The sequence below is a fragment of the Chlamydotis macqueenii genome, chromosome 11 (assembly GCF_036417535.1).
Source record: "Chlamydotis macqueenii isolate bChlMac1 chromosome 11, bChlMac1.mat, whole genome shotgun sequence".
Taxonomy (NCBI): domain Eukaryota; kingdom Metazoa; phylum Chordata; class Aves; order Otidiformes; family Otididae; genus Chlamydotis; species Chlamydotis macqueenii.
In genome coordinates this window covers 7,480,790-7,506,076 of record NC_141566.1, presented here as the reverse complement: position 1 = coordinate 7,506,076, position 25,287 = coordinate 7,480,790, and the positions used below count along the sequence as shown (strand labels likewise).

General features: G+C 41.8%; 1 protein-coding gene across 1 annotated transcript in view; it reads right to left on the bottom strand.

Moving 5' to 3' along the window:
• The window catches only part of IL1RAPL2 (interleukin 1 receptor accessory protein like 2), a 390,109-nt gene that overhangs the window by 187,225 nt on the left and 177,597 nt on the right, over positions 1-25,287 (bottom strand). Inside the window, exon 3 of the mRNA XM_086756375.1 lies at positions 2,785-3,058. Coding sequence (XP_086612501.1) covers positions 2,785-3,058 — 274 coding nt within the window. The remainder of the gene's footprint in view (positions 1-2,784; positions 3,059-25,287) is intronic.

The window sequence follows — 25,287 nt, the reverse complement described above, 5'->3', positions numbered from 1 at the left end:
AAAATGCAGCTTCTTGGAAAACAGGGTTGGTTTGGGGTTTTTTTTTGGTTGTTTTTTTTTTTTTTTTTTAAGAATTGTGAAGAACCTTTTGAACAAATAGGAAATTCAGTGAAATGTGTAGTTGTCATTTTCCCCGTATAGTTTTCTTACTTGCCACGTTGTTTTGACTGGGAAAAAAAGTAACAACTTGGAGGAGAGTGAATTAGCATAGCTCTCACTATTGCTTCTGACATCCTTTATGTACAACTTGCTAAAAACCTGTAGTGTTCAATTCCCTTCTGTCAGAGAAGATCTTCCCAGCTCGAGACTGTGTCCTTCCTTTCAAGTCATAAACAACTTCTAGGACAGGGACCTCTTGTCCCCACTTAGCTTTAGCACCACATCCACGCATCTCACTCCCTTGCGTTCTTTTGCGTTGCCAAATACGAATTTCAGACAGACTGGTTCTAAGGCAAGAGACTTGAAGTGGTTGGATGCAGCACGCCCTGGCAATGGGACTGGCAAATGTGGGGTTTGACCCCTTGGGCAGCCCAGGGAATTGCACCAGGGCTTCCCACGTCCTTGGTGAGTAGCTAGGAAAACATCAATTTAGATTTTAATTGCTTCTAATTTTCTCTTCGAGAATCTAAATGAAAACTTCTTTGTTGAGAAAAACTTCAGAAATTTTACATTTATCTTGAATTAAACGCATTTTCCTCCCCAATTTTTTTCATTCAGCTACCAAACCAACAAACTCAATTATACATGCAACCCTAAGCCCAGTGTTGCACACTGATGGACACAGTCACCTCTCCATTTCCACTGCACTGGGTTCTCTCCACCAGTCTCTATCCATTCAGTCTACCAAAGAAGGTATTTGTAACAGAAATTGTTAATGTTTCTAGAAAATAAAATAATATTCTAGAATTACTGCTCTCACTTGTGACCTCTTAATCCTCACAAAGCAGGTGATCGTGGTTAATGACTAAAATGCAAACATCTGCTTATCCTCCTCAAAAAAAAAATGGATTAATAAAGCTGAAATTACACAGTTAATGATGTGGATAGTCTCCCACAAAAGTATGATCATATTTCAGAACATTACATCTAGCTCAATTTTAATGAAATTAAAATAAATTACTATTGCTATTTCCTCAGCTATTTTAAGCCACCTATGATTTCATAAACAATAACAGCAAGGATACATTACCAAATTTTTCAAAGAAAAAATTAATTCAGTAAAGGAAGAAATACAGTCTTTTATGTGTAATCACTATATATAACATTCTGCACTCCAACTTAAATCTGAAAAAAAAGCAAGAATATCTGTAATTATATAAGAAAGTTCCAGCCAAAGCAGGGAAACTGCATAACCTACAAGGAAGATCTTAGTGCCAAGTAGTGCCTTCCAAGAAGCATGCCATATATTTTTTATCTGAAAATATGAATTATTTAAGAACTTGCCCATTTGTTAACAAAACTACTTTGTCATGTAAATGAGTAAAAAGGTTTGAAACTTCCCAGAAAAAAATGTGTGTCCCAGAATTTGATCCAAGATCAATTCTTCATTGTTCACATAGGATTTGCATCAAAATTACCAGAGTATTAAACTTGTAACCTGATTATCACAACAGTGACTTCTTATGAAAAAAGTATAGCTCCCTTGAAACATGTAAATCACTATCTTTCTGTAACATTTCAAAATCATGGAGTTCACATTACACCAAACCTGTGACAGAGCAGCTAATAAAAGAATAATTAACTCCAGGGGCTGGAACACAGACTTAATAGCAAGTTTGGCAGATGCATCTGATATTTAAACTGGACGTTGTTCCCCAGTACAAACCACCATGCACCACAGCACAATCTTTGATTTAGGCAGCATTCTTCATGATCAAAATGGACTGAGGCAGCTGAGACAAGGCAGCAAAGCTTAGCAGAGATGGAGAGAGAGGAAATTCTGGGCTCTGAACAGTGTTGTTATTTTGCTGCAAATACTTCACATTAAATTCATCAAACTTGTGTATAATTTCAGTACGGAACAGCTAACTAGGATGAAGCAAGCTTCATTCTTTGAAACTAAATAGTTTAAAAACAAATCTTACAAAGTATCTGTAAACTCCTTTTAATTTAAAACTGGATTATTTAAGGAATATTTCTTCATTAATTTTTAAAGAGTCCTCCTTTTTAATCTTCTCATATTAGGCACAGAGCTGACATCAATGTCCACATGATGAAATCACAAGCTCCAGCACATACTTAATTTAAGCTCATCCAACAGTTCCAAAATACTTCTGAGACGTGCGTTTCAGTGCCTTACCAAAAAGAGATCTACTTAAAGTTATGACAAATCATAACTGTACAATAAAATAAACATTTCTTCAAAACCAGACAGAACTGTATGTCCCCATGGCCTAACCCCATCAGAATAATTCAAACTGTGTGTAACTCTTGAATAACTCAGAGGATTTGAAAAAGAGCATTACTTAACCAAAATACTTCATGATTTAAGAAGTATCCAGTTCTGAAAGTTTATGGCAAATTGAGAATTTGCAAATTTGGACTTTAAAAGAAGTAATTAAGTGAAAGTATATGTTTAATTATAGCTATCAAAAGAGGTAACTACAATTACCAGGGAAAGTACTTTTGAGACAAAACATTAAGTGACAAAACATTATTATGAGAATAAACATAATAAGTATATATGAACTGGAAGAACACCTTAATCCTGAGAGCTAAATTTAAACATTTTTTTTAACCAAGACAATCTATACATTCTTAGTTATACTTAAACACAATACTCACCTTAGAACACACGTGTAGAAACCACTGTCTTGCAATTCAACCGAGTGAAACCATATTGAATCTTCATCCTTGCTCATCCTAACTTCAGAAAATATAATGGGTTCTTCTAAATCTCCTTTGTTTTTGTACCACATAAGCCTAAGACCTGTGCTTTGGGCCATGCTATAATTAGTTCTGATATAGCTGTAGAAAAGGGCACATTTCACTCGGACTGGTTCACCTGCCAAAGCCATGTATGTCTTGAGATCCACTGACCAGTCAATGCAACCATCAACTGAAAGCAAAACAATAATAAAGAAGTATTAGATACAGATAGATTTTTTTTCAAGATAGTGAAAGGCAGCTTGTGAAATGCAATGCAATTAATTAAAAGAAAAGAACCTTTGGTTTACAGCAATGTGAAAAATTGGGAATTAAATTCCCAAATGTGGGATTCACACAAATGTGAATGTGCAGGCAATAAATAGAGCACACTGGGCCTGCGCAATTCTCTTTCCTTAGAATATAATTACTTTCATCCCTTAAACACTAATTATTTAATAAATGAACCAAGTCTTTTCACCTTAACTACTTGCCCCTGCAAACCACTTTTGAACTCTTTAATTCCGTGTTGGAGGAAAATGTACATTGGCATCTGATCCCAATCTTATCCCTTAAAACTTTTCCATCCACTTCTGCTAATTATGTTATTTAAAAAAAAAAATAAATAACAGATGTGACATCTATCATTTTCTTTTCAGGATAGTTCCACGTAGCTTTTTTTTTTTTTCCTACAGCCTACTCAAACTGTAGAGGTAGGTACTACATACAGCAGGGTACAATTACAACACGCTACCTATGCAATCAAGCTTAACACAGGAATTGCACAAATATGAAAAGGGATCTTTTCATGTTCAGTTCAGCAAATACTGTTGAAACACTTTTCTTGATACTTCACTTTAAAAATGAACATAAGTCAGCCAGTTTAATAAAAAAAATACTTGTTCCTACAATTTTTTTCTCCCATTATTTTAAATCATCTCAGTTACAATATAATCCTGGAACATGCACACACATCAATACGTAACTCCCCCCTCACTTATCAGAGACCTTTTAATTCAATCTTTTGTATTACTGGAAAAACTGTAAGCCTGAAAGTCAACCAAGAATATAACCAAAGACTGCAAAGGCAGATCATCCACAGGCAAATACCACCTAAAATTAATAGACTTGATAAAATGTGTCATTTTAATAATTTATTTATCATATTCAGCTACATGTAAGTGGAACATCTTTACCCTTGATGTATCTACCTCAAACTCAAGCAAGTAAGGTTCAAGTTGCCTCTTCTGCATTCTCAAAGTCTGTTAGATACTCTCACATACTCTTCATTTTATATAAATCTTCCATACCATTCGCTCATTAAGTGCTTTTTTTTTTAAATTTACTTTGTAAACAAATGTGAGCCAAAATTTCTACATGTGGCGGATCCAGTCCTTCTTTTTTAGTAGCTTTTACCACCTTTAAATTATGTCTACCATATTTTCAGGCATCTCTTGAATCCTTCATAATGAACCATGACAAAGGGAAGGTTTTAATTTTCCCATTGCAGTAAATCAGCTTTAATTGTACTGCGGCCACATGAACTATGCAGCTGAACCACATTTTAAACCTGTTAACACTGACCACTTTCAAGAACTTCTAATACACAAAACTTCCATGTAACATCTTGCTGTTAAACAAACTTTACTTGTAAAACTAACATAAGCTTAAGAAGGAACAGAAACCCATTACTCAAAATTACTCTTTCAATGTATGTACTGTCAGGAGGGTACCAACAGGCGAAAGGATGCCCCACGGGGTGTGGATCAGGCTGCCTGCTCCTGCCACCCGCCCCAGCCGGTTGTGCCAACTGCCATTTCTTTGACAAAAAAAAAGCCCCAAACCCAAAACATTCACCTGGAGTTACGTACACACAGTTTCGGTTAACTTCCATTTTCACGTCCATTCTCATTTTGCTGAAAAGATCCTGCTGATTTAAATAAAATTCATTGCTTCTTACTTTTAATGGCTACTGTTAATGACATAAAATGAAAGGCCGGTAGCAATTTACTGACTTTCCTTTTCTTCACTGCTGCAGCATCACTTCTTCCTCTGCTTTCTCCCTCTCATAGCTTCATACCACACAGAACAGGACAAGTTTGGATAATCGTCGCTTGAAAATAACGTACTGAAGTATTTGTTCTCAGGGCAGCCCCTCCAGGTTGGTAACATCCTTCACCATGACCAAAGCCACATACTGTAACTCATTCTCTTGCCAGGACCCCATCAAACCCTGCACTCACCTCTCTGCGATGGTGTTTTACAGACACAAGCAACCAGCAGCAGAGCTGGAAAAAAGAACCCAACTCGCCCAGGCCTACAAACCCATCCAACGCACTTTTACACTAAAGCTTGGTTCTGACATCATAAATTATTTTACACAGGTGGCTTCAAAGGCTTTTGCATGGAGTGGGTATCAATGTACTCTCTTTTTTTTAAGGCCTGCTCTTCAGGCTGGAGGGAGTTTGCAATTGAAGAGCCGTGCAGAGTTTACAGTCAGTCGCGTTCTCTCAGCAAGGGATGTGAAAGGCAATGCTGAGCAATCCAGACGGCTCATCCCCATCCTCCAGCACATACAGGTATTCTCAAAGGCACCCTTCCTCCCATGCTTTAGCAAAGTCGCAAAAGTCTAAGTAGGGGCAGAAGTTGGAATGAATAGGGGTGCCCAGGACTGGAACTCAAATCCAAACTAATTCAGCTGATATAATTAATTCTGTCAATCTTCTGTCAATCTGATCCTGTCACGTCATCTAATGCTTTTGAACCTGCGCTGGTTCACAGCACAGAATAACTGACATTCAGACACAGATGGAAAGCTTGTGGGTCACGCAGAAAGGTGCCAGTTTTTCATTTATTTCACAGAGCAGAGTCACAATTAGGAAGAGTTATGGAGTTAGGTACTGACACAATATGGAAATCCAGCTTTGGAAGCTGAAAATGCCACTGCTTCCAATAAAATTTCTCCCACATCCGCACCAAACATGTCAAAGCACAGCTCAAACGAATGCTAAGCATCCTTCAGTGTCATTCAACCTGCTTCATCTTCGACTTTCATTTGAAAATTTTTTCTCCTTTCTAGCGTGCACTGCTCTACTATTTTATTTCCAAAATTACAACTGCTGCTGTATATAAAGCACAGCGGAACAGATGAAAGACATTTGAATGGTACTTTACAGCCAGGTCCTTACAGCGGCTAAAACCCATTTCCAGCTGTCCCCAGTGGAGACTGAGACTGCAGGCCGGTCACAGTGACCTGACCCCAGCCCAGCACCCGCACCTCAAACGAAGAAAAGAAAGAAGAGGAGATGTACACCAGAGACCTTTTTCCCATTAATGGTATCTGAATGGAAGAACTGTAGCAGCCAGCGGCGAGGCTGACCCAAGCAGAGCGCAGCGGAAGGGGAAGGTGCAGGCAGGCTGCCTGCCCATCGCCCCTGCCTGCACCGGCTGCTCCCCTGCAGCAGCTCACTCCTCGCAGCGTGCCAGGAGGAGGTAATTACGGAGAGGAGAGCGCACAGGGAACCAAGTAACCATTCATTACAGGGCTGACGACATCTGCGGAGGGGTGAAGTCTCACAGAGCGCCCTTGACTAAATCTTAATTATTGTGGAAAGACTAATCAAACAAGAGACGACTTTTTCCCCTTGCTCTTTTTTTTTGTTAAATACACAGTCAAGAGTGTTTCCTCTTATGAAGCTGTAGAGGCTAAAATCTAGGTCAGGCTCCCTGTGCTCACATGCAAGCTGGAATTTTTCCTCTCGCCGCGCTGTCAGTCACTGGAGCGTGAGCATTGTGAGACTCATCCGGAGTATTCTCCAAGCTGTCACTACAAATGACTGGAGCTGCTTAGGTGGAGTTTCGCACTCCATTATCCAGAAAAAAGTTTGCTGTCATTTTTGTTGGGCTGGCTCTCCATAAGCAATATAATCAGGGTGGTAAGAAGAGAAAAATAATGACATTAGAGAGAGGCATTTTTTAATATAATGAACGTATATACATCTTTTCTCTGCTACCCAATAATCAGCTGATCCCTAATAAATGCCTGATTGAAAGCCCATTAAAATTAAATCCTACCTATCATGGGTGTATTTTAGACACTTTCAATACAGACAATTATTTGAAATAATTTCTGAAATTTGCAGCATTGAGAGGATATGGAAAATGCTCTCCCATTTCTAGCCCAGCTTCCTAAGCAAAAGAGGTTTGCCCACCTATCTGTCAGCCCCCTCACCCTATTAGCAAAACTTCTGACTCAACTGACTAAATTCAGTCCTGTTTCGCACAACGTGGAAGTGTTCATGCCCACGAGGGCCCTACATGGGTGTAGGAGAGAGTCCCAGTGTGTCCCCTGGGGCAGGGAAACACAGCAGCAGTTCACCACGGTGAGGCCCCACCGGGCCCATCCCAGTTATCTATCCAGGCTAATGCAACCCGAGGAGAGAGTGAACTGAAACTGAAGGTTTCAGAATTCTTGAGCAAATTACAGATTACGTTAGCTGACAAGTTACCGTACTTGTACGTTAGCAATCACCCAAAGTGTGTACTGCATCTCCTTCCCCAATGTTTCCTGGTAATTTCCCATTATTCTTTTTTTAAATAAATCTAGTTGTCTAGGGACTCTAGATGCATTTTAACATGAACCATAATAATTTATGAGCAATTATAGAAGAGCATGTACATAGTCTCTGAGTAATTTGTCTTTCTGCTTGCTGTCATATAAATAATTTTTTGCATTGCGAATCTGCCTGTAATAATTTTTGTAGGGATCTGTCACCTACAAAAATTTATATCACAGCATTGTTAAACATGCTTGCCTACCTTGTTACCTGAAAATCTCATTTTAAATTGAAATAATCTACAAATAAATAATTTAAAAATAATATACTAGCTAATGTATTAAATTTATTGCTCCACAAAGCAAGCAATGCTTGTGACTGTAAATACACAGTCAGAAAAAAAAAAAACACCCACAACCATTCCTCTGATACAGGAGTTATATTTTTGTTTATATATTAGCCATAGAACAGCAGAGGCCGGGAACTGATATCCATCACGCTCGGGGTTTGCAGACATGTAGCAACGATAGATGCACTCCATTAAGGAAGTCCAAAAAGGGATGCAAATTTTTTAGACTCTTAAAGGGGAGAAATCAGCTACAGCCTGTGAATTTTAGGCAACTTGGTATTCTCAGATCTTGATTCTGGAGAAAAAGGAGCACACTCTACGAGCAAACACACAGTAATGTCTTTAACAGCTTCAGCTAGACATGATCTTCACAAAGGGTCAGGGTGTCAGATCAGGCTCACGATACCTAATTGGTTTCACATCTCTGGCTTTCTGGTTGTCCTAATTCTGCTACGGGGCTTGCAGACACCTGCCAGCATCTCACCACAGCCCGGCACTGCCGTCTGAGACCCATCTGTCAGCTGAGCCCAGCGTGTGGTCCCCCGCCATGCTGCCTCCTCCCAGAGCCCTGCCCTGCTCCTCACACCACGAGCGGAGCTGAGCCGCCTAAAAACTGACAGCAACCACCACTCCCTACCCCTACCTGTGATTCTTTAAATACTCCAATATTCAAAGATACATTTGCTGGTCAGAGAACCATTTCAAAGAAAACAGTCTACTGACCACTTTGAACACTCTTTGAAACCAGGGATGTCACCTCCAAAGCAAGGGAAGATCTTTCCTTGTAGAGCTCCCTCAGCTTAGCTGATCTACCAAACGGAATGGTTGAAGGACGCTCTTGTAACAACTAATAAAAACGTACTCTACCAAAAGACATTTGAGCTGATATCTCTGATGTAGAGAGCAAGTTATCCAGTTTTATAGGGCAGAAGGAGAAGCCTACACCAGTGGTACTTGAAAAGGGAGTGGAGGGTGGCCCTCTCCAGCAGCAGGGGAGCCGATCTCAAAGAGCGAGCAGGGAGGAAAGGAGAAGGCAGTTCAAGTAAAGCGTCTGTGATGTTTCTTTTCTGTGAGTTACAGTTTCACCCTTCTTTGAGTCAAGTGAACACTAGTTTTTGACTCTGACTATGCTCATATTTTAAACTGCATTTTAGAAAAAAAATCAAATAGTTGTCCCCTGAGGGATATAGTAAATCAAAAAAATGTATCTGTAAAGATGAAGATCACTTAGAAAACTACCCTCAATCTTGAGAAAAAAACAAGTTTATCATGATTCAAGCTGGGTGAATTTTGCAATGTTTCTCCTACTACTCTGTTAACTTTAACTAAATAATTCATTTCTATCAAAGTAACATCTAGATTCAGCAATTCAACCAAAACTATATTTCTGTAGAAACACAACATCTAAGAGGAGGATCACTCACAGACTGTCGTTTTTCTACTCTGATCTCCATTTCTATAAGATAAGCTAAAAGGTTTTGAAGACTTGTATATGCTTCATTTTTTTTTACTAGCTTTTCTTATGAGCCACAGCTAAACAATCCAACTCAAATGTCAAATATTCCAGCCGAACACTCATAATTTCCTTTGAGGTCAAACAAACTGTAAATGTACACTGCCAGAGGTCCAAATAACAACGGATTGCTTTGTCCTGACTTACATACGCATACAGAGCCAGAAGCATTTTAGTTTTCTATTGAAAATGCAAAAGAAAGAACACACTAGTAGATCATCAATCTGTAAAATCTCTAGGGAGAGAAAAAAACAGCTCGGACCCTGAACAAATTCTCAGCTTCCAGGGGTGATGACATATTAATGAGGTCAAGACTTGGAAATTATACCTGAAGAACAAAAATGCTCAAGTAGTGTCAGTAGAAGTTACTGGACGAGGGCATTTCATCCTGCAGCACAAGTCAGAACCAGCTTTTCAGGTGGCACCTTATCACAGGGATTTTCAGGAATGCTTGCTGATGGAGAGAAGAGCAAATCACAGCTGGCAGGTTAGATTTTGCTGGAGACAGGGAGCTCTGAAACACATTCTGCGATGGAAACAAAATCTCTGGTCTCATCATATTCTTTGCTAGCTCTTCCAAGTGAGATGTTCCTGAAGACAGATGGACCTGAACTCAAGTGCCCTGCCAAAGCTGTGCTCTTTGCTTCGAGCAGATTGCTCCGCTGAGCACAGAGAAAGAGAATAGGAGGGCACTAAAGCAACTGTTTAAAATGCAGCATATTTACCCTAAAAAATGAGTGTTGGTGACCTTGATCTCCTAATCACTTCAGTATCTGGCAGGTTTTTAAAGAGTCAGTGTTGAAGTAAACAGTATAGAAATTGCAACTTATAAAATGGGTTGGTTTTAAATATTCAGGGTAATGTCCTGATTCTCCATGGCTGTCACCACGTTGGAAAACAATGTGAAAGGCACCTTGAAAATCAACAGCAGCAGAGCCAGGACATGAACAATAAAGAAATCGTATTTCATGGCTTTATGCTTTTGTCTATTTTGTGAAGTCCCAGACATGGGTTCAAGGACTGTGCCCCAGCCTGTCCTGCCTTCTCAGCCCCTCCTGCACCGCCTGGCCCCTGCCCTTCCCGCTGCGGCTCCCCTCCCGCCCTGCGGCAGCCGGGTTTGGAGGAGCTCTGGGAAAGTTCGTTTACAAAGGTCCTGCTTCTGCCCAGCCTCTGCCTTTGCTCCCACAGAAGTAAAGCCGAGCGGGTGATCTGCAGCAAACAAGTTTTCTGAACAATTAAACCTCTTTTCTTGTTTGTGAATCTCTAAATGAATCCCCATTTATTCCAAGTTAGCCATGAAATAGCATCATTAAATTAGTACATCTCCCTTTTTGCTTTATCCCACTAGCAAGGGACCATTATTTCAAACAAAATCTATGTTGCTCAGATTGGAGTGGCCAGATCAGTTACGTGACGTAACTTCTTGGACTGAACAAGTAACACAATTTTCCTGGTTAAATATTAAAATTTAAATTCCATAAACAAACAACTCAGGCACACAACAATTCAGTGCAAACATAGGTATAAACTCAATAAAGACTGTAAATAAGCTGTTCACCCAGCTCTGAAACCCATCTGAACCCCACAACTATTTCCCAAAGAACGCCCACAGAATTCTAGTAAGTATAAGCACTTCCACTTTTAAGCTTCAGAAAGGGCGGGGGGGAAGGAATTTCTGACCTCTTTCGCAACAAATACTGCCAATTTTATTAGCTCTCTGGATTACTGAAGAAGTCAAGGCAGATGGAAAAGCACAAAGAGAGATCTCCCCAGCATCTCTGATACTCTGGTGCACAGAACTACCCACCCTCAGAAAAATTCAATAGATACTGATTCTTCTTGTTTTCCTTTTCTAAGAAAAGGGAAAATAATAACTGATTTAAGTAATGACTAAAACAGACTGAAAATATTCCACTGCATTTATAAATAAAAATCTTATTCTAAGAAGATTTTGGTTAAGGAGCAACACACTTGAAATACGCTTTATACCTGAAGGTTTATGCAATTAATATTTTAAGTGGTGTTGACTGTACAGGAGTTCTTTAAGGACAGTCTCCAAAACGGTTTTCATATTCTCCAGCCAACCACATTAACCCATGGAGACTTCCACACACTTCTGTTTTCAAGTCTTTAGCACCATGCAAACTTTGGGAACACAGCTGAATTCATTTCAATAATTGATGAGTCTCCTTTCATTAGTCCCTTTGAATAAAGTTACTGAAGGTAAAGTAAATGGAAACCAGATCCCAGATCAGGTAGTTGCAGTCTCAAGTAATCACACAATTAGAAAACTCCATATCCACCGCTTGATATTCCCAGGAGGGAATTGTAGGAAAGAGCTGTGAATAATATGAATTCAAAATTAAAGAGACTGAAACTCTATTAACTTGCAGGTCCCCGTAGGGTAAAGGGATGGTGTACACGCACAAGATTATTTTATTTTTCATCTGTTTTTCAAGCATGTGGACAGCTTGAGTTGGATTATCTGCTTTGAGGGCACAGTCCTCCTCAGTTTGGATTAGGTTAGGAACTATGGATTCTCTGTTGAATACACCGAGCTAAATTCATTTCCTCTACTGTCTGCAGAGGGGAATCATTGAGTGGCATAGGTCTGCTGTAAGGGCTCTTACATCTCGCTTGTGGCAGAGGAAAACTGCTCAACAGAAGAGAGCAAGGAGACTATCAGAAGAGCCTAGGGATAGTATAACACCCCACCACAAGAGGAAAGCAGGACTCAGTTATTCCTGTGGATGAGCTATATGGTATTTGTCCAAGGTTTAAGCAATTATTCACCAGGACAGCTCAGCAGGGACATTTCTGAGAGTCCAAATTCCCCACTTACGATGGGCAACTCATGGCTGACCAATGCACCTGCTTTGCCTGCACAGCCAACCATGCCATCACACAAGGCCTTTGAGCAGGAACCCCAACGCCAAGCTTCCAGAGGCCTCTTCCCGACCTACCTGACCTCAATGATTCGGTCCCACCACTGACACAGCCCTTGCTGGTCACAATTCGCAGACACATGAAGGAAACCTTTGACACAAATGCCCGTATCTGGGTGTGCACGCTCTCTACCCTACTCATTTATTTCTAACTTACAAAGACGCAGTCAGTCCATCAAAATGCTTTACAGAACTAGCACAAACATACTAGGTAGATTGAATGTTTTGGGCCTTGGACATTTGCAATGAATAGAGTGTTAAAGAGAAAAAAAAAAAGAAAAAGAAAAAGAGAATGCACAACTTTCAATCAGGACATGCTCATCTGAATTCACTTGCAAGAAATAACCAGCTTTGCTCATTCGCTTTGTCTCTCTGTATTTAACTCTGGATATCCAGACATACTTACCATTTTACAACTGCTATGCCATCCCTCCTGTTCTCCGGCACAGATAATTTCAGCGGCAGCGAGCCAATTACCATTGCCATCTGCATGACAGGTGGACCTCTGTTTGAAAAGGTTGTGACCCATGCTCTAACCCAGGTTGCAGTTCCCCTTCTCATTTTAAATCATTAGCTGCACCTATGCAGCAGAATTTAAATAGGAAACCCTCCTGACTGCAGAACACACCAAATTTCATTTCAGTAAAGTGAATACTCCCAAATCAAAACAATATTTGCTTTTCTAGGATAACCAGAAATAGAATTGTTAGAATTGTTTGTTTGACTAAAATGTGCCTGTAACTGATGAATTATGAAGTGCTCTCAAAATGAGATATCTTTAAACAGTAAACACTGTTCCTAAGACTTTTGTTTCTTTTTAAAATAAACAAACATAGAGTTATCCTTATTGCAAGCTATTATAATGGCATGTAAGAAGGAAAAATGAAAGATGATTGAAAAATAAACCATTCCAAGAGCTACCTGCGCTACAGACGCGTCTCTGTAGGAAAAGCAGCAAGCGGTAATGCGGTGCTGTGCGCTGTAACACAGCGTTGCACATTTGTTAGGTACACCTTCACCACTTACATACACATTTTCTAAAATCTGCCTGTCGCAACATCCTGCAACTCTGCGTCCACCAGCCGCTCCGCACACCCCAGTAACGTATCTCCAGTGAAAACAAGGGCCACATTTATGGGACCGCACGCAGACTGTGAAACAGGGGCTGTGACGGCAGCTCAGATCCCCCATCAAAATCCCAACCCGCTTTTGGATCAGCTCTGAGCAGCGGCCCTGAGCAGGCCCTGTCACCAGCACCGCCGCTCCTCTCAGTCCCCCATTCCCCGGGCCTCTCTCCTCCCCAGCCCCGGCCCTGGTGACAGGGCAAGCGGCCATTTTGTTATCACCGGGGCTGCAGCTCCCACACGGGCACATTCCCAGGGACTTTTCTGCTTTACAGTCGTTTTCTTGACTCAGGAGGCTCAGATCAGGGCCAATGGCCAATTGAAACCCCACAGAAACGGGCAATGTTTGCAGCCAGTGCAGAGCAGCAACTATGTTTAAATAAGAACCGTTATAATACAGAGAGACCCCAAACTAGCCCAGTTTACAGCCTTTTCTTCACACTTGCCTGTAACTTCATGAGCCAGAAACAAAACTGGCAGCAGGAACGTTCCATTTATTAGTAAGCAAAAGCAAATAACTGCAAATAGTTCATTACTAATACATAATTTGCTCAGAACAGCACAAAACAAACAGGTCTGTGTTTTATTCATGGGCTTCCTGTCATTCTCAACAGACCCAACTCACTCTGCAAAGCACGCAGCTGCCACACGTTTCACTGAACGGTGCCCAAGACAGGGACACGAAGATGGAGAGACATTTGAGCTCCAGGCTGATCACGGGCAAAGGTGGGAGCTGGGACCCAGGATGCGGGAAGGGAGCTGAGGAGCTCTTGGCACTCGAGGCCTTTCTTTGGACGTCACCATGTCCTCCAGCTGGGACATCGTCCTACAGCCCCAACATCCATCAGCACATCGTTATTAAATCATCACAGCTCAGTGTTAAAAGATAATTGAAAAATCATCATAAAAGCCTCCACCTGAGCTACTGATAAACCAAAAAAAAATAAATAACCAGCATAATTTTTTAAATTAACATCTCTCCAGTTGTACTGACTGGTTACTCAACACTCACTAAACATACAGAGGCTGCTCATTTTCTATCGTGCTCTTGCTCATTCCCAGTTTCTTGACCTAACCCCCTGCCATCATTTACTTCCCCAGCTTTGGGAACCAACTGCCGTAACAGTCTGAGGACAAGTGTTTAAGCAGTATTTTAAAATTATTAACACCACAAAGCGTTGAGGTGGCTGCACCTAGACTGGCTTCTTTAGGGACCACCCCAAAGAAAATCAGTATGTTTTCCACTTAGGAAGCCATATTTTGAAATATGGAAAATTAGCACTTAAATTCTTAATCAGAGAAAGCACTCAGTGATTAGAGAAGACAGGACAGAAATACAAAGCTGGATATGTTCTTTTTCCATCCATCTACTTCACAAAGAGGGTGCTTATTTCCAAGTCTGGCTGCAGTTACTTTAATGAGTTTGAGGGGCTCAAACTGCTCAGTGCCCCCGGGACTCCCGTCCCCGCTCGGAGCAGGCGGGCTGTCCCCACTCCTCTCGGCAGGCTTGGGGAGGGTTCCTGTCTCCCAGCTCGGGGCTGGGGTTTCTCCTGCCCCCCGCTCCCTTGTCCTTCCCTCACTGACCCTCCTAAATGCAAGGTGAATTCAGTAAATAGTGTTCAGTGGGCAACCTGGGGATGGGAGAGAAGATTAATTTAGACACACAGTGGTGTGAGTGGATGCATTCCCAATTAAAAATATTCTATTTAATTCAATATAGCCAATTTTATTCCTATTTTGACTTTATTATTTGTTCAGTTCAGGATGAGATTTTTTTCAATTCAGATGACGGAACTGTCATCTGCCCAGCTCTGCGTCTGAAGGAAGAGGAATACGACTGTTCCCAGCTGGAGGGGAAAAAGCACACAGAAGGCATGTGACCACCGGGCAGGGATTTTGGGCTACAGACAGGGATGTGAAGTGAGCGGTCTCTTGAATTGCCTCTCATCAACATTAAAGAAGAAATTGATGGCAACAAATCAGCCTTGTTTTCACAAGATACAAGGTCCAGCCTCAGAGGTGTCGATGACGTTCAGCTCCCACTGAGGTCAGTGTGTCCCACACCACACCTCTGCACCCTTCAGCACTGGGTGCCAACACTCCTGGGAGCTCATCCCTACAGCAAACCCTCTTTGTGAACGGGGAAGGAGGGTGAAACAGAGAGAGAATGTGTTAGAACTGGGGTTACGAATTAGAAATAAAGAGATGTGTACTTCATACAAACTATGCTAAGGGAATCGATGATGAAGAGAAGTTCTTCACAGATGAAGATGCTTCCTGTTAAAAATTAGACTATCACAAATGCAATCATTTTTTTTTCCCATGTGTTATTTGTAAAATAAATGATCTTTCACTGTGAGGTGGACAGCGTAAGAAATGCAATTAGCATGATTTGATATTAAAGACATTATTATGTCTTCATTATAAATATTTTCATCATGATGACTTTGAATAGATTCTTTGCAAACAGAAATACAAATACCCTCATGCTAGATTTCATATAATCTGAAATCATGCTGTGTCAAGTTGTCAACTTTAAGACTTCTCCTAAACCATTACAAATCTCATTTGAAACTCTGGAAAGACTCATCTGATTTTACATAACTGAAAATAATCACTGCTTGTAATGTGTTAATTTTGATGTGCAGTGAATAACAAGGTGCCAGAACCCTTCCAGCCAACCACTATTTTGTAAAGCTTGGCCGTTTTCAACCTCCAGACTGCCCAGGGCTGCATAAACCTTTACAATGCAATTTTTTTGCTACCGTTTAACGCTAAATATTCCAAAGCATGTCATCAAAATTATGAGAATTGGATTTTTTCCCTTTTCCCTGGTACTGAGCAGTGTGTCTTCAGTAAGAAAGATACGCAAATACAACCTCTTTAATGAGCTACAAACTTGAGATAACAAAAAGCATCACTAATAGCCCAGCTGCTATTGGACTGCTTCTCTGTGTGATAGCCTCCTGTTGGAAGAGATTGATCTACTCAGCAGGCATAAAGGACCTTGCACTTCTTTGCTTCTGCTTCTATTCTTATGAGACCCTACCCAGAGTACTGCGTCCAGCTCTGGAGCCCCCAGTGTAAGAAGGATGTGGACTTGTTGGAGAGGGTCCAGAGGAGGGTCACAAAGATGATCAGAAGGCTGGAGCACCTTTCCTATGAGGACAGGCTGAGGGAGTTGGGGCTGTTCAGCCTGGAGAAGAGAAGGCTCCAGGGAGACCTTATAGCAGCCTTCCAGTACCTCAAGCGGGCCTACAGGAAAGATGGGAAGAAATTTTTGAGCAGGGTCTGTTGTGATAGGATGAAGGATAATGCTTTTTAAATAGCAGGAGATAGATTTAGGCTAGATATAAGTAAGACTTTTTTTACACTGAGGGTGGTGGAACACTGGCACAGGTTGCCCAGAGAGGTGGTGGATGCCCCATCCCTGGAAACGTTCAAGGCCAGGTTGGACGGGGCTCTGAGCAACCTGATCTGGTTGGAGATGTCCCTGCTCCTTGCAGGGGGTTCGGACTAGATGGCCTAACTATTGTATGATTCTACTTGCATATATTCAAAAACAGTTTTGGCTCTCTGGAGAGTACAATTAACACACCTGAAGGATGGAAGGAATGACAGCAGCGTCCCATTAGACCCAAACCAACAGAGATGCAAACACAGGCATGGATAGAGGCAACTAGAGTTACAACTATGAGTATCAAGAATATTCACAAAATTTCACTGCACATATATCTATACTTAAATCAAAAGAATATGGAGCAGGAAAGGGTGACTTTCAACCTGTTTTTGCAAACTTCACATTAATTTGGAAAGGATTTCTTAAATGCCCACGCACCTCCAAACTTTGTGCTGGGAAGACCATTTACTTCTAAATGACAAGTGTAGGTTGCATGCAAAATATTCTGAATTTTTGGTTCTCTAAATTACTGTTAACCTAACATTATTCCTGCCTACCTTGGGTTTTTAAATGGAATTACACGTAGCCTGCAGCTTCAAATCTAAATGAAAAATGTAGCTCCAATTGAACTTTTTGGAAAAAAACGGCAAAAGTTAATGAGATTTAAATTAGTAACAGCCAAAGCTTTCCCTTAAAGAAAACATTATTGATTTTAAAGAGCTACCTAATGAAAAAGAATGGCACTCATTTAGACTTTGCATGAGCTACATTAGAGATTCATTTATAATAATAAATAAGGATGTGCTTTACAGTGCAATGAATCAGCAAAATTTATGTACATATTTTCATGAGTTAACTACAGATTCCTTAAGCCTTTAATCACAGTTCTGGGCGGATTGTTTATGGTAGTAAAGAAATTACAGTTTCTAAGGCCCAGGCCATCAAAGATAATTAAGTATCCATTCCCTATAAGAGTTAAACACCTACATTACCCTGAGGTTTATAATGTATTCTTCAATTGTAAAATGGGAATGGATACTGTTTCCCCTTTATTCTATATTAAATAATGTTTCTATTTTAAGTGCAAGTAACTAATTATTGGAAAAATTCTACGCCTATGAATGCTCTGCAGTTTTTATACAGTAAGTAAAAAAAAAGAGTATTGTCAGAAGACAGTGTGTGTATATACATATGCACTCTTTGTAAACTCCTTAAACAGGTAGGAAATTTGTCAAGCTGCTGGTTTTCATATATTTTCCTTCAAGCACAATTTTATACAATTACAAGATACTTCATCATATCAGCACAGTTCAGGGATACAATATTGTGATCCTGTGACACTTAAATACGGAGCACAGGTGACCGTGCATAGGTAATCATCAGGTTCCATTTCATCAGCTTACTAAATCTAGTTACTTCTCCGAGAGTTGCTAAGAAAACAGATGAAGTCCGAGGTCCTCCAAGCAGGTTTCAAATTACTTTTAAATCTAAACTACTTACACAAAAAGTAAGCATGCCTGGACTCATTCCAAACAGAATTTCACCTCATAATTAAAGCTCCAGACAATACCCACCAGAACAAAAGGAACATTCAGTTCATTTGCTGAGCTACCTGGAAACACTAAAACTTTAAACCCCGTAAGTGGTGAAATTCCCTCTCCCTCAGATGCTGAAACCAAGCTTGCTTGGGGGAACCCCAAGCGCCCAGCCTGGTTCCCCAGCTCCCACCCGGGTAGGTATCTGCTCAGATTCACTGCTCAGGGCACAGAGCTGCTGGAAAGCATCTCAAAGGGCTGTCGCAGTGCTGCATACGGGCAGACTGACCCTGATGTAATAGTGGTGACAAAAGGCAGTGCTTAACTCCTCACAAACTCTAAAGACAAAATTTCTCCCACGTACAGCAAAACCAGGAAAAAAAGGTAACTACATTTCTCTCAATAAAGCAAGCAACACATTCTTACGTCTCAAACCAAGCTTGTGCACACCAAGATAATACAGAACACGTAAAGGTCCCCCGCACGGTACCAACACGTACCGCAGTCCCAGCGCAGCACCCTTTGCAATGCAGTTCACCTCAACACCATTTCACAGGGGAGATAATGCTCGTCAAACAGCATCTAAACTGTTGGACTTGGTTAAAGCAAAAGATGGATTTGCAAATAGATGCATTTATTTTTAAAACATTCATACGCATTAATTTCAGCTGCTGTAAGACTGTGCCTTGAAGAGACTCTTTAAAGTAAGTGAATAAAATTTAATCTGTCTGCTTTACAGAATTAAGAATTACACCTGCCTATTTGTGAGGTGATTTACAGATCCCTCGCAGAGCTCCTCCCCTACCTTCAACATCCTGCTGTGGTCTGCCTTCACATGATTTTGGTCATTTTATCCACATTATCGTTACAATTCAGAGCAGTAGTGCAGCTTGGAAATAAATCCTACTTTTGTCCTCGCAGACCTCTCTCAGTTCAATCCACAAAGTGGGTTTTGGTGTAGAGAGGGAGGAGGGTATTACCCTGGAGGCTCTGCTGCAGGTACACACCCATGCACTCCTGCCCCAAATGGAGACAAATATGTCCAAGCCAATGGCTGGTCTTCAGATAACGCCAAAGTAGACATGAGGCTAGGAGAAGTTCAATCCCCGAGATCAGCAGAACCCCAGGATTTAATCTGGTTGAAGCAAATCCCCACAAACCACACACCATTTAGATGTGGACGCTTCTACCCCAAGTCCTTTGTTCTAATGATCTGCTCTTGCTGCACCAAATGACATGCTAACATAGATCTATACCAGGGTGCCCCAAGATGGGACTTTCTGTTCATTTTGAAAGTTATATGCTTCAGACTCCATTCAAGCCAATTCTTAAACACATAAACTTTGGGAAGAACTTTCCGTAGAGAGAAGGAAACTGTAATTGAAGTATCCTAGGTTGGTTTTGTACTTTCTTCTTGGGATCCACCCAAGGGAGCTGGCAGAAGTGTTTACCAAGCCACTTTCAATCATTTATCAGCAGTCCTGCTAACTGGGGACGTCTCAGTTGACTGGAGGTTAGCAAATATGGCACTCATCTACAGAAAGAGCTGGAAGGATGATGTGGGGAACTACAGGCCTGTCAATCTGACCTCAGTGATGGCGAAGGTTATGGAGCAGATCATCTTAAGCTCCATCACATAGCTACAGGACAACCAGGTGATCAGGCCCAATCAGCATGAAAAGCAGGTCCTGCTTGACCAATTTGATCTCCTTCTATGACAAGCTGACCCACTTAGAGGATGAGGGAAAGGCTGTACTTGCCGGAGTACATTGTACATCGGCAAGATGCACCACAGAATAATTGTGATGACTCAGGAGAGCAGTGCAGGTGGGAATGGTCCCTTCTGTAACCCCAGCTCTGAATAGAGGCTATCTGCTGGCAGTTGAAATACTCCTAAACGGAAGAATAACCTAAGCTAGCTCTGAGGGAAGGAAAAAACAGCTGTTACTCACCCTGCTGCCATAGTGATTTTCACATCAAAATAACCCTAAATTTTAAAATGTTTCTCTTGCTTTTATTTCATTCCATTTTATATCACACAGTTTCTTTTCAATCTTTTCATAGCTGATGCAGAGGTTGCTTTCTCTTATGTCTTACAGACTACAGCTCAAGAAACCCCAATCTAAACCCTGCTTCCCAGCAAATCAGTTTGTAAACAGCTCAGCCTCCTTTGACAGCGTGCAGCCTTATAATTCTTGTTAACATCCTCTAGATTTTAATTACCACTGCTCACATTCAATGGAGAAAGTTTAGCACATCACCTCTGAATTCCAAACCTTTCACAAGCAAAAGACTTTCACAATATTGTTGGGTTTTATTTCTTTTTTCTTGTGTCTCCTACAGGTTGGACTTTTTTTTGCATTGTTTCAGCCCACAGTTTAACTAGGTTCATATGCACTCAAGTACACCAGTAAAACCTTAAAAATATGGACATTTAAAGTTCGTCTTCCTCTCCAAGAGCCCTCAAATGAGCATTTGGTCTGTTTTAAACATTCTAGTGGGAATTTCTACAAGCACCTTGCCCTTTCCTTTCTGCCTGCAGGAGGACTGCCGCTTTCATCACAGGGAGAAAACAACTAAAAATATTCCGGTCATATACACCCAAGCTTCCCTAGTGGAATGATGTACAAGAGAGATGGTATTTCTTTGGGGACGGAAAAGATGGTGCTCACAAGGAGGTGGCTGAATCATTCAACCATTCTTTATGTCTGTAACTTTAACAAGCGTCTTTTGAGCTTTGACAAAAGTTTCATAGTCAGGTGAGACCAAGCATTGTGCTGTTTAAGCTTCGAGCTGCAAACAAAAGATGACCTCCTACAAAAAGTATCTGAATATAATTTCTTCCAGCTTTGCCAAGGCCAAGCTTTTTCCAGTCTTACATCCCCCCGATGGTGAAGGCCATCTTAGGACAGCCTTCTCGAGGAGACAAAGTCTGCTCACCATTCAGAGGAAAGATTAACATGCTAACAAAATCCCTTGACCATTAAAGATGCAGTTTCAACTCTGATTTCCTTTTGTTACAAAAATTATCTAGTACAGACTTTGTCAAAAGAGCTTTGTTAACACTAACACTTGCAAAACAATTATGCTAATATGACATCTTTTTGTCCACTTGTTCTGTACTTTCATGTCACTTAGCAATGAACTATAGCAATTCCCTCCCAATCCCTAATATTTGACCATGCAAGTGTGTGCGAGGCCACTCTTTAATTACTTTTTTGGTGCTAATTTATTGTCATTTATTACTTAGATAGAGTATATCTGCACTTTAAACCTGACTAAATCGTGCCATCTGGCCAATAGCCTAGTTGACGCAATGTTGGTTTATTAAAAATGGTCATTATACTAGTAAACTAGTAGGCTAGAAAATATTTAGGGAAAGCTCATTTCCACACATATGTCTCCACACTTTCATACAAAATACACCTGGCAGTCATCTGAGCACGCAGAGCAGCTGTAACTCACTCTTAGTCTCAACTTCGGAACCTGAACAAAGCTGAAAAGGGGAAGTCTTGGGGAGCTCTGGCAATTAAATAATATTTTGCTGTGACACTGGAACCACACTTAGAAAGGGGACAAAATGGTCAGCCTTTCTAATGAGCATTTTCAAAATGCACAAGAGTTTTCAAAAAGCCTCAGTTCTGCAATTCAAAGGTGCAAGTGAACTGGTACTCGTACAGCCACCAAGGTTTGGACACACAGCACTTGGTCATCTCCTCTGTGCGATCGTTCCACACATTCGCTGCTTAGTATGCTGATCAAAAATCACAGGCCACGTCTGGTCGTTTATCAAACAGACAAAAGTAGGCTTATCCCCAGGAATATACAAGCCTGATATGAAAAACAGATAAAAGGAAGCCATAATTATCCCTGTAACTGAAAGAAAACAGAAATATTGACGCTCCAAAGAAAGACAATATTTTAATACACAGTAACTCTTTAAAAAAAGACATTCTTCAGGCAGTTCCTGATGAAGGTAATGGCAGTGAAGGGATCTCAACACAAAGCTGCAGTCCACAGCTTTCTCTGCGTGAGCATCCTCCTCATGGCTTGCTCAGTCTCCAGGTTAAAAAAAACCAACAAAACAAAACCAAACAAAATTAAACCTAGACTGAAATCATCAGCCTTTCGCATTACTTTCACCTCAGAGTTGTCAGAGTCCAACAGCAGAGGCCACGATTTAAGACTTAAACCACAAATGTCTCTGCTAAGGCCTTGAGCACTGAAGGACCCCCAAATTGTGAGAGTCCCCGGCAGAGCCCTCCTCAGAGGAGCTGTGTGCACCTACCACCACCCATGGGACACCTCCTTCCATCAGCATCCCCCACACACCACCCTCACGCTCTCTGAAGCTGCGGCTTTGCTATGTGATGCACTAGCGTTGATGCCTTAAAGGGTTGGGTTTGGGGTTTTTTTGCATCTTGGGTCCCCCACTTTTTCCCTACCAGCTTTCCTTTTCAGTGTATGAACAAGAATATTTTAGCTGAACTTTCAACAGCCCAGTTTGCTTCTGGAGACAGCTGGCTACACAAGTCTGCCTATTTATAACTACTTTTAAAATACAGAGAAAGGCATTTAGATTAGAGGGGCTGGCTAAGGACTTAAAGTGCACTGTTTAAAAGAAAAAAAAAACAAAAAAAAACAACCAAGAAGCTGTAGCTAACCATCTCTGCATCATTTATCTATTTGATTTTCTTAGCAGTTATTGTGATTTCTGAATTTAGTTTTTTTTTTTTCTTTCATTTATAAAAGACTGTTCCTGATTGTATTCAAAATAACATTATTTTCATCCTGGAAAAGACGGAAAAGACCTGGTACTGCCTTTCTTGCCTTGTAACTTCCCTTCCACTCAGCCCCAGCTTTTACACAATACCTGCCCCAACAGCTCAGCAAGGAGACCTTGAGGGTTGCTGTTTCCAAGGAGATGAGGTGAGGACTACGTGGGGAAGAAATGCGACTCAAATACATGGCCCCAAACCATTCTGCAATGGACAGATGTCCGTAACATCATCACCAGAAGAGACGCTGTGCTGAGAGCTGGACTGCAGCTCCGAGGGCGAACCAGCCCGTACAGAAATAACGGTGCTGTCACCCACGCATCAGCCAGCCAGGAATGTTTAGTGCCATATGGCCACATCACATCGAGAGTGATGTTCATTAAGGCGACAGTGTGGCACTTGCTTTCATTCTCTGGCCAGACAGAGCCCTAAAATCTTCAGTCTGTCAGTTCAGTTGGAAAGAAGAAACTTATCTGACCAGTTTCTTCACATCATGTCTTTTATTTGTATTTTAAAGCTTTCATCCCCAAATCCTATCAATGGCCAAGCATCACTGCCTCTTAAAAAAATAGTAACTGCACCTGCACCACATTGCATTCATGAAGTTATAGCTCAAAAAAAGTGAAGTTTTCCTATCAAGCGCTGTCAAAGATCCTTCACACTACATTGAAAAATCCCTGATCTGCACATTTTGTGCAGCTAGTGGATGAGCCAGCTGTGGTACAAACCTTCCACAGAGCTGGGACACTTTTCAAGACTCCAGACAACTGTTCTTAGATCCCACAGTCATGTTTACGGTTCAGGGCAAAGATTGCCAAAAATTTTACTTGTGGCCACACTGAACGGGTGGCTCCTTCCAAACAGGCTGCTGTGTTTCCGCGTTTATCATGGTGGAGTTCAAGGGCTGCAAGCCAGGTCTTCACATTTCACAGCAGGCTATTTGCAAAGTTTTGCCTTCATTTGAGAGCAGGAGGAAACCCAATAAGCATCACCAATTGCCCTCACTATCCTATTAGACCGCAGCACCAGCGAGCGGTGGCTTGTCTCAGCTGTCAGCGGCTCCTGGCCACACGCTGCGGGTTTGCCGCTGCTCCCTGTGGCTTGCTTCTCCTCCGACCTCGCTGCCCTTGCCTGTGCTTCACAGAAACCAAGGAATAAAAAAAAGTGTCTTTTACACAAAATTACTTTTAAAAGGAAATGTATATCTGAAGTGAATTGTGACCCTGATTAAAGTTTAATTGCCTTTTTTTTACCTTGGCTTAGTTAAAGTATGACGGTAAAGTCATAAAGTAAAGACAGCAGTCATGCAGCGCCAGGAGCCAGTGTAAAGGGTCACACAAAAGCCAGATTCCAGAATATCAGAGTAACTGAAGAGAGTTATATAGCCGTGCAGACAGCAAACCCCGATGCGTGGAGCTGTGCCCACCTCCACAGCAGTGCTCCCTGTGGGCAAAATCCCTCCTCCGGAGAGCCCAGTCTCCCCAAAGGCTCTTCAGAGGAACGCTGCTGGCAAAGGGAAACATCCATGCCAACAACTCGTTAATTGTCTGCTTCCCAGTAGCAGGGCGCAGGTACAAGTAGGAGGGCACTCAGCAGGACCTCAAAGCAGCATCACCACTACAAACGCGTGCTGCCTCTTCGCCGAGCCACCCAGATCCAGCTGCACGGCCCAGAGGGGGCCGTGTGTCCCTGAGAAACGTCCTGAGGGAAGGAGCGGTCTCAAGGCAGACATACAGAAACTGAGCCTTATAGGAGAGCACCAGACCACGCACACGTGCGTTTCGGATTCGCGCTGCAAGCTGTTAAACCTGCCGCGGCTCTTGCGCAAAACGTCCGTGCCGCGCTTGCGAAGGGCCGAGCCTGGGACCGCTGCCAAGGCACCAGGCTGCAGCGGGTCCGGTGCCGTCTGCACCACATCCCTGTCCACCTCGTCAAGCCTGGGCCCCACTAAGCAAGTAGGAAGGCTGAGTCTTCCCCTCCCCAGCTGCAGAGCAGTCTCCTTGCACGGGCTCGATGATTCACAGCTCGAGCGCTGTGCAAGGCTGGTCTTGCGTAGCGGCGCTGACCCGTGAGCAGCCAGTGGTTACACAGGCTCCTTCTGCTCACCGAAGCGAAGAAAAGCCTCCAGGGACCCTGTTCGCTAACCTCCCACAGCAACCATCCCAGGGTACTTCCACATGCTCTGATCAATATTTAAATGACAGTGACAGCACTAACAGGCC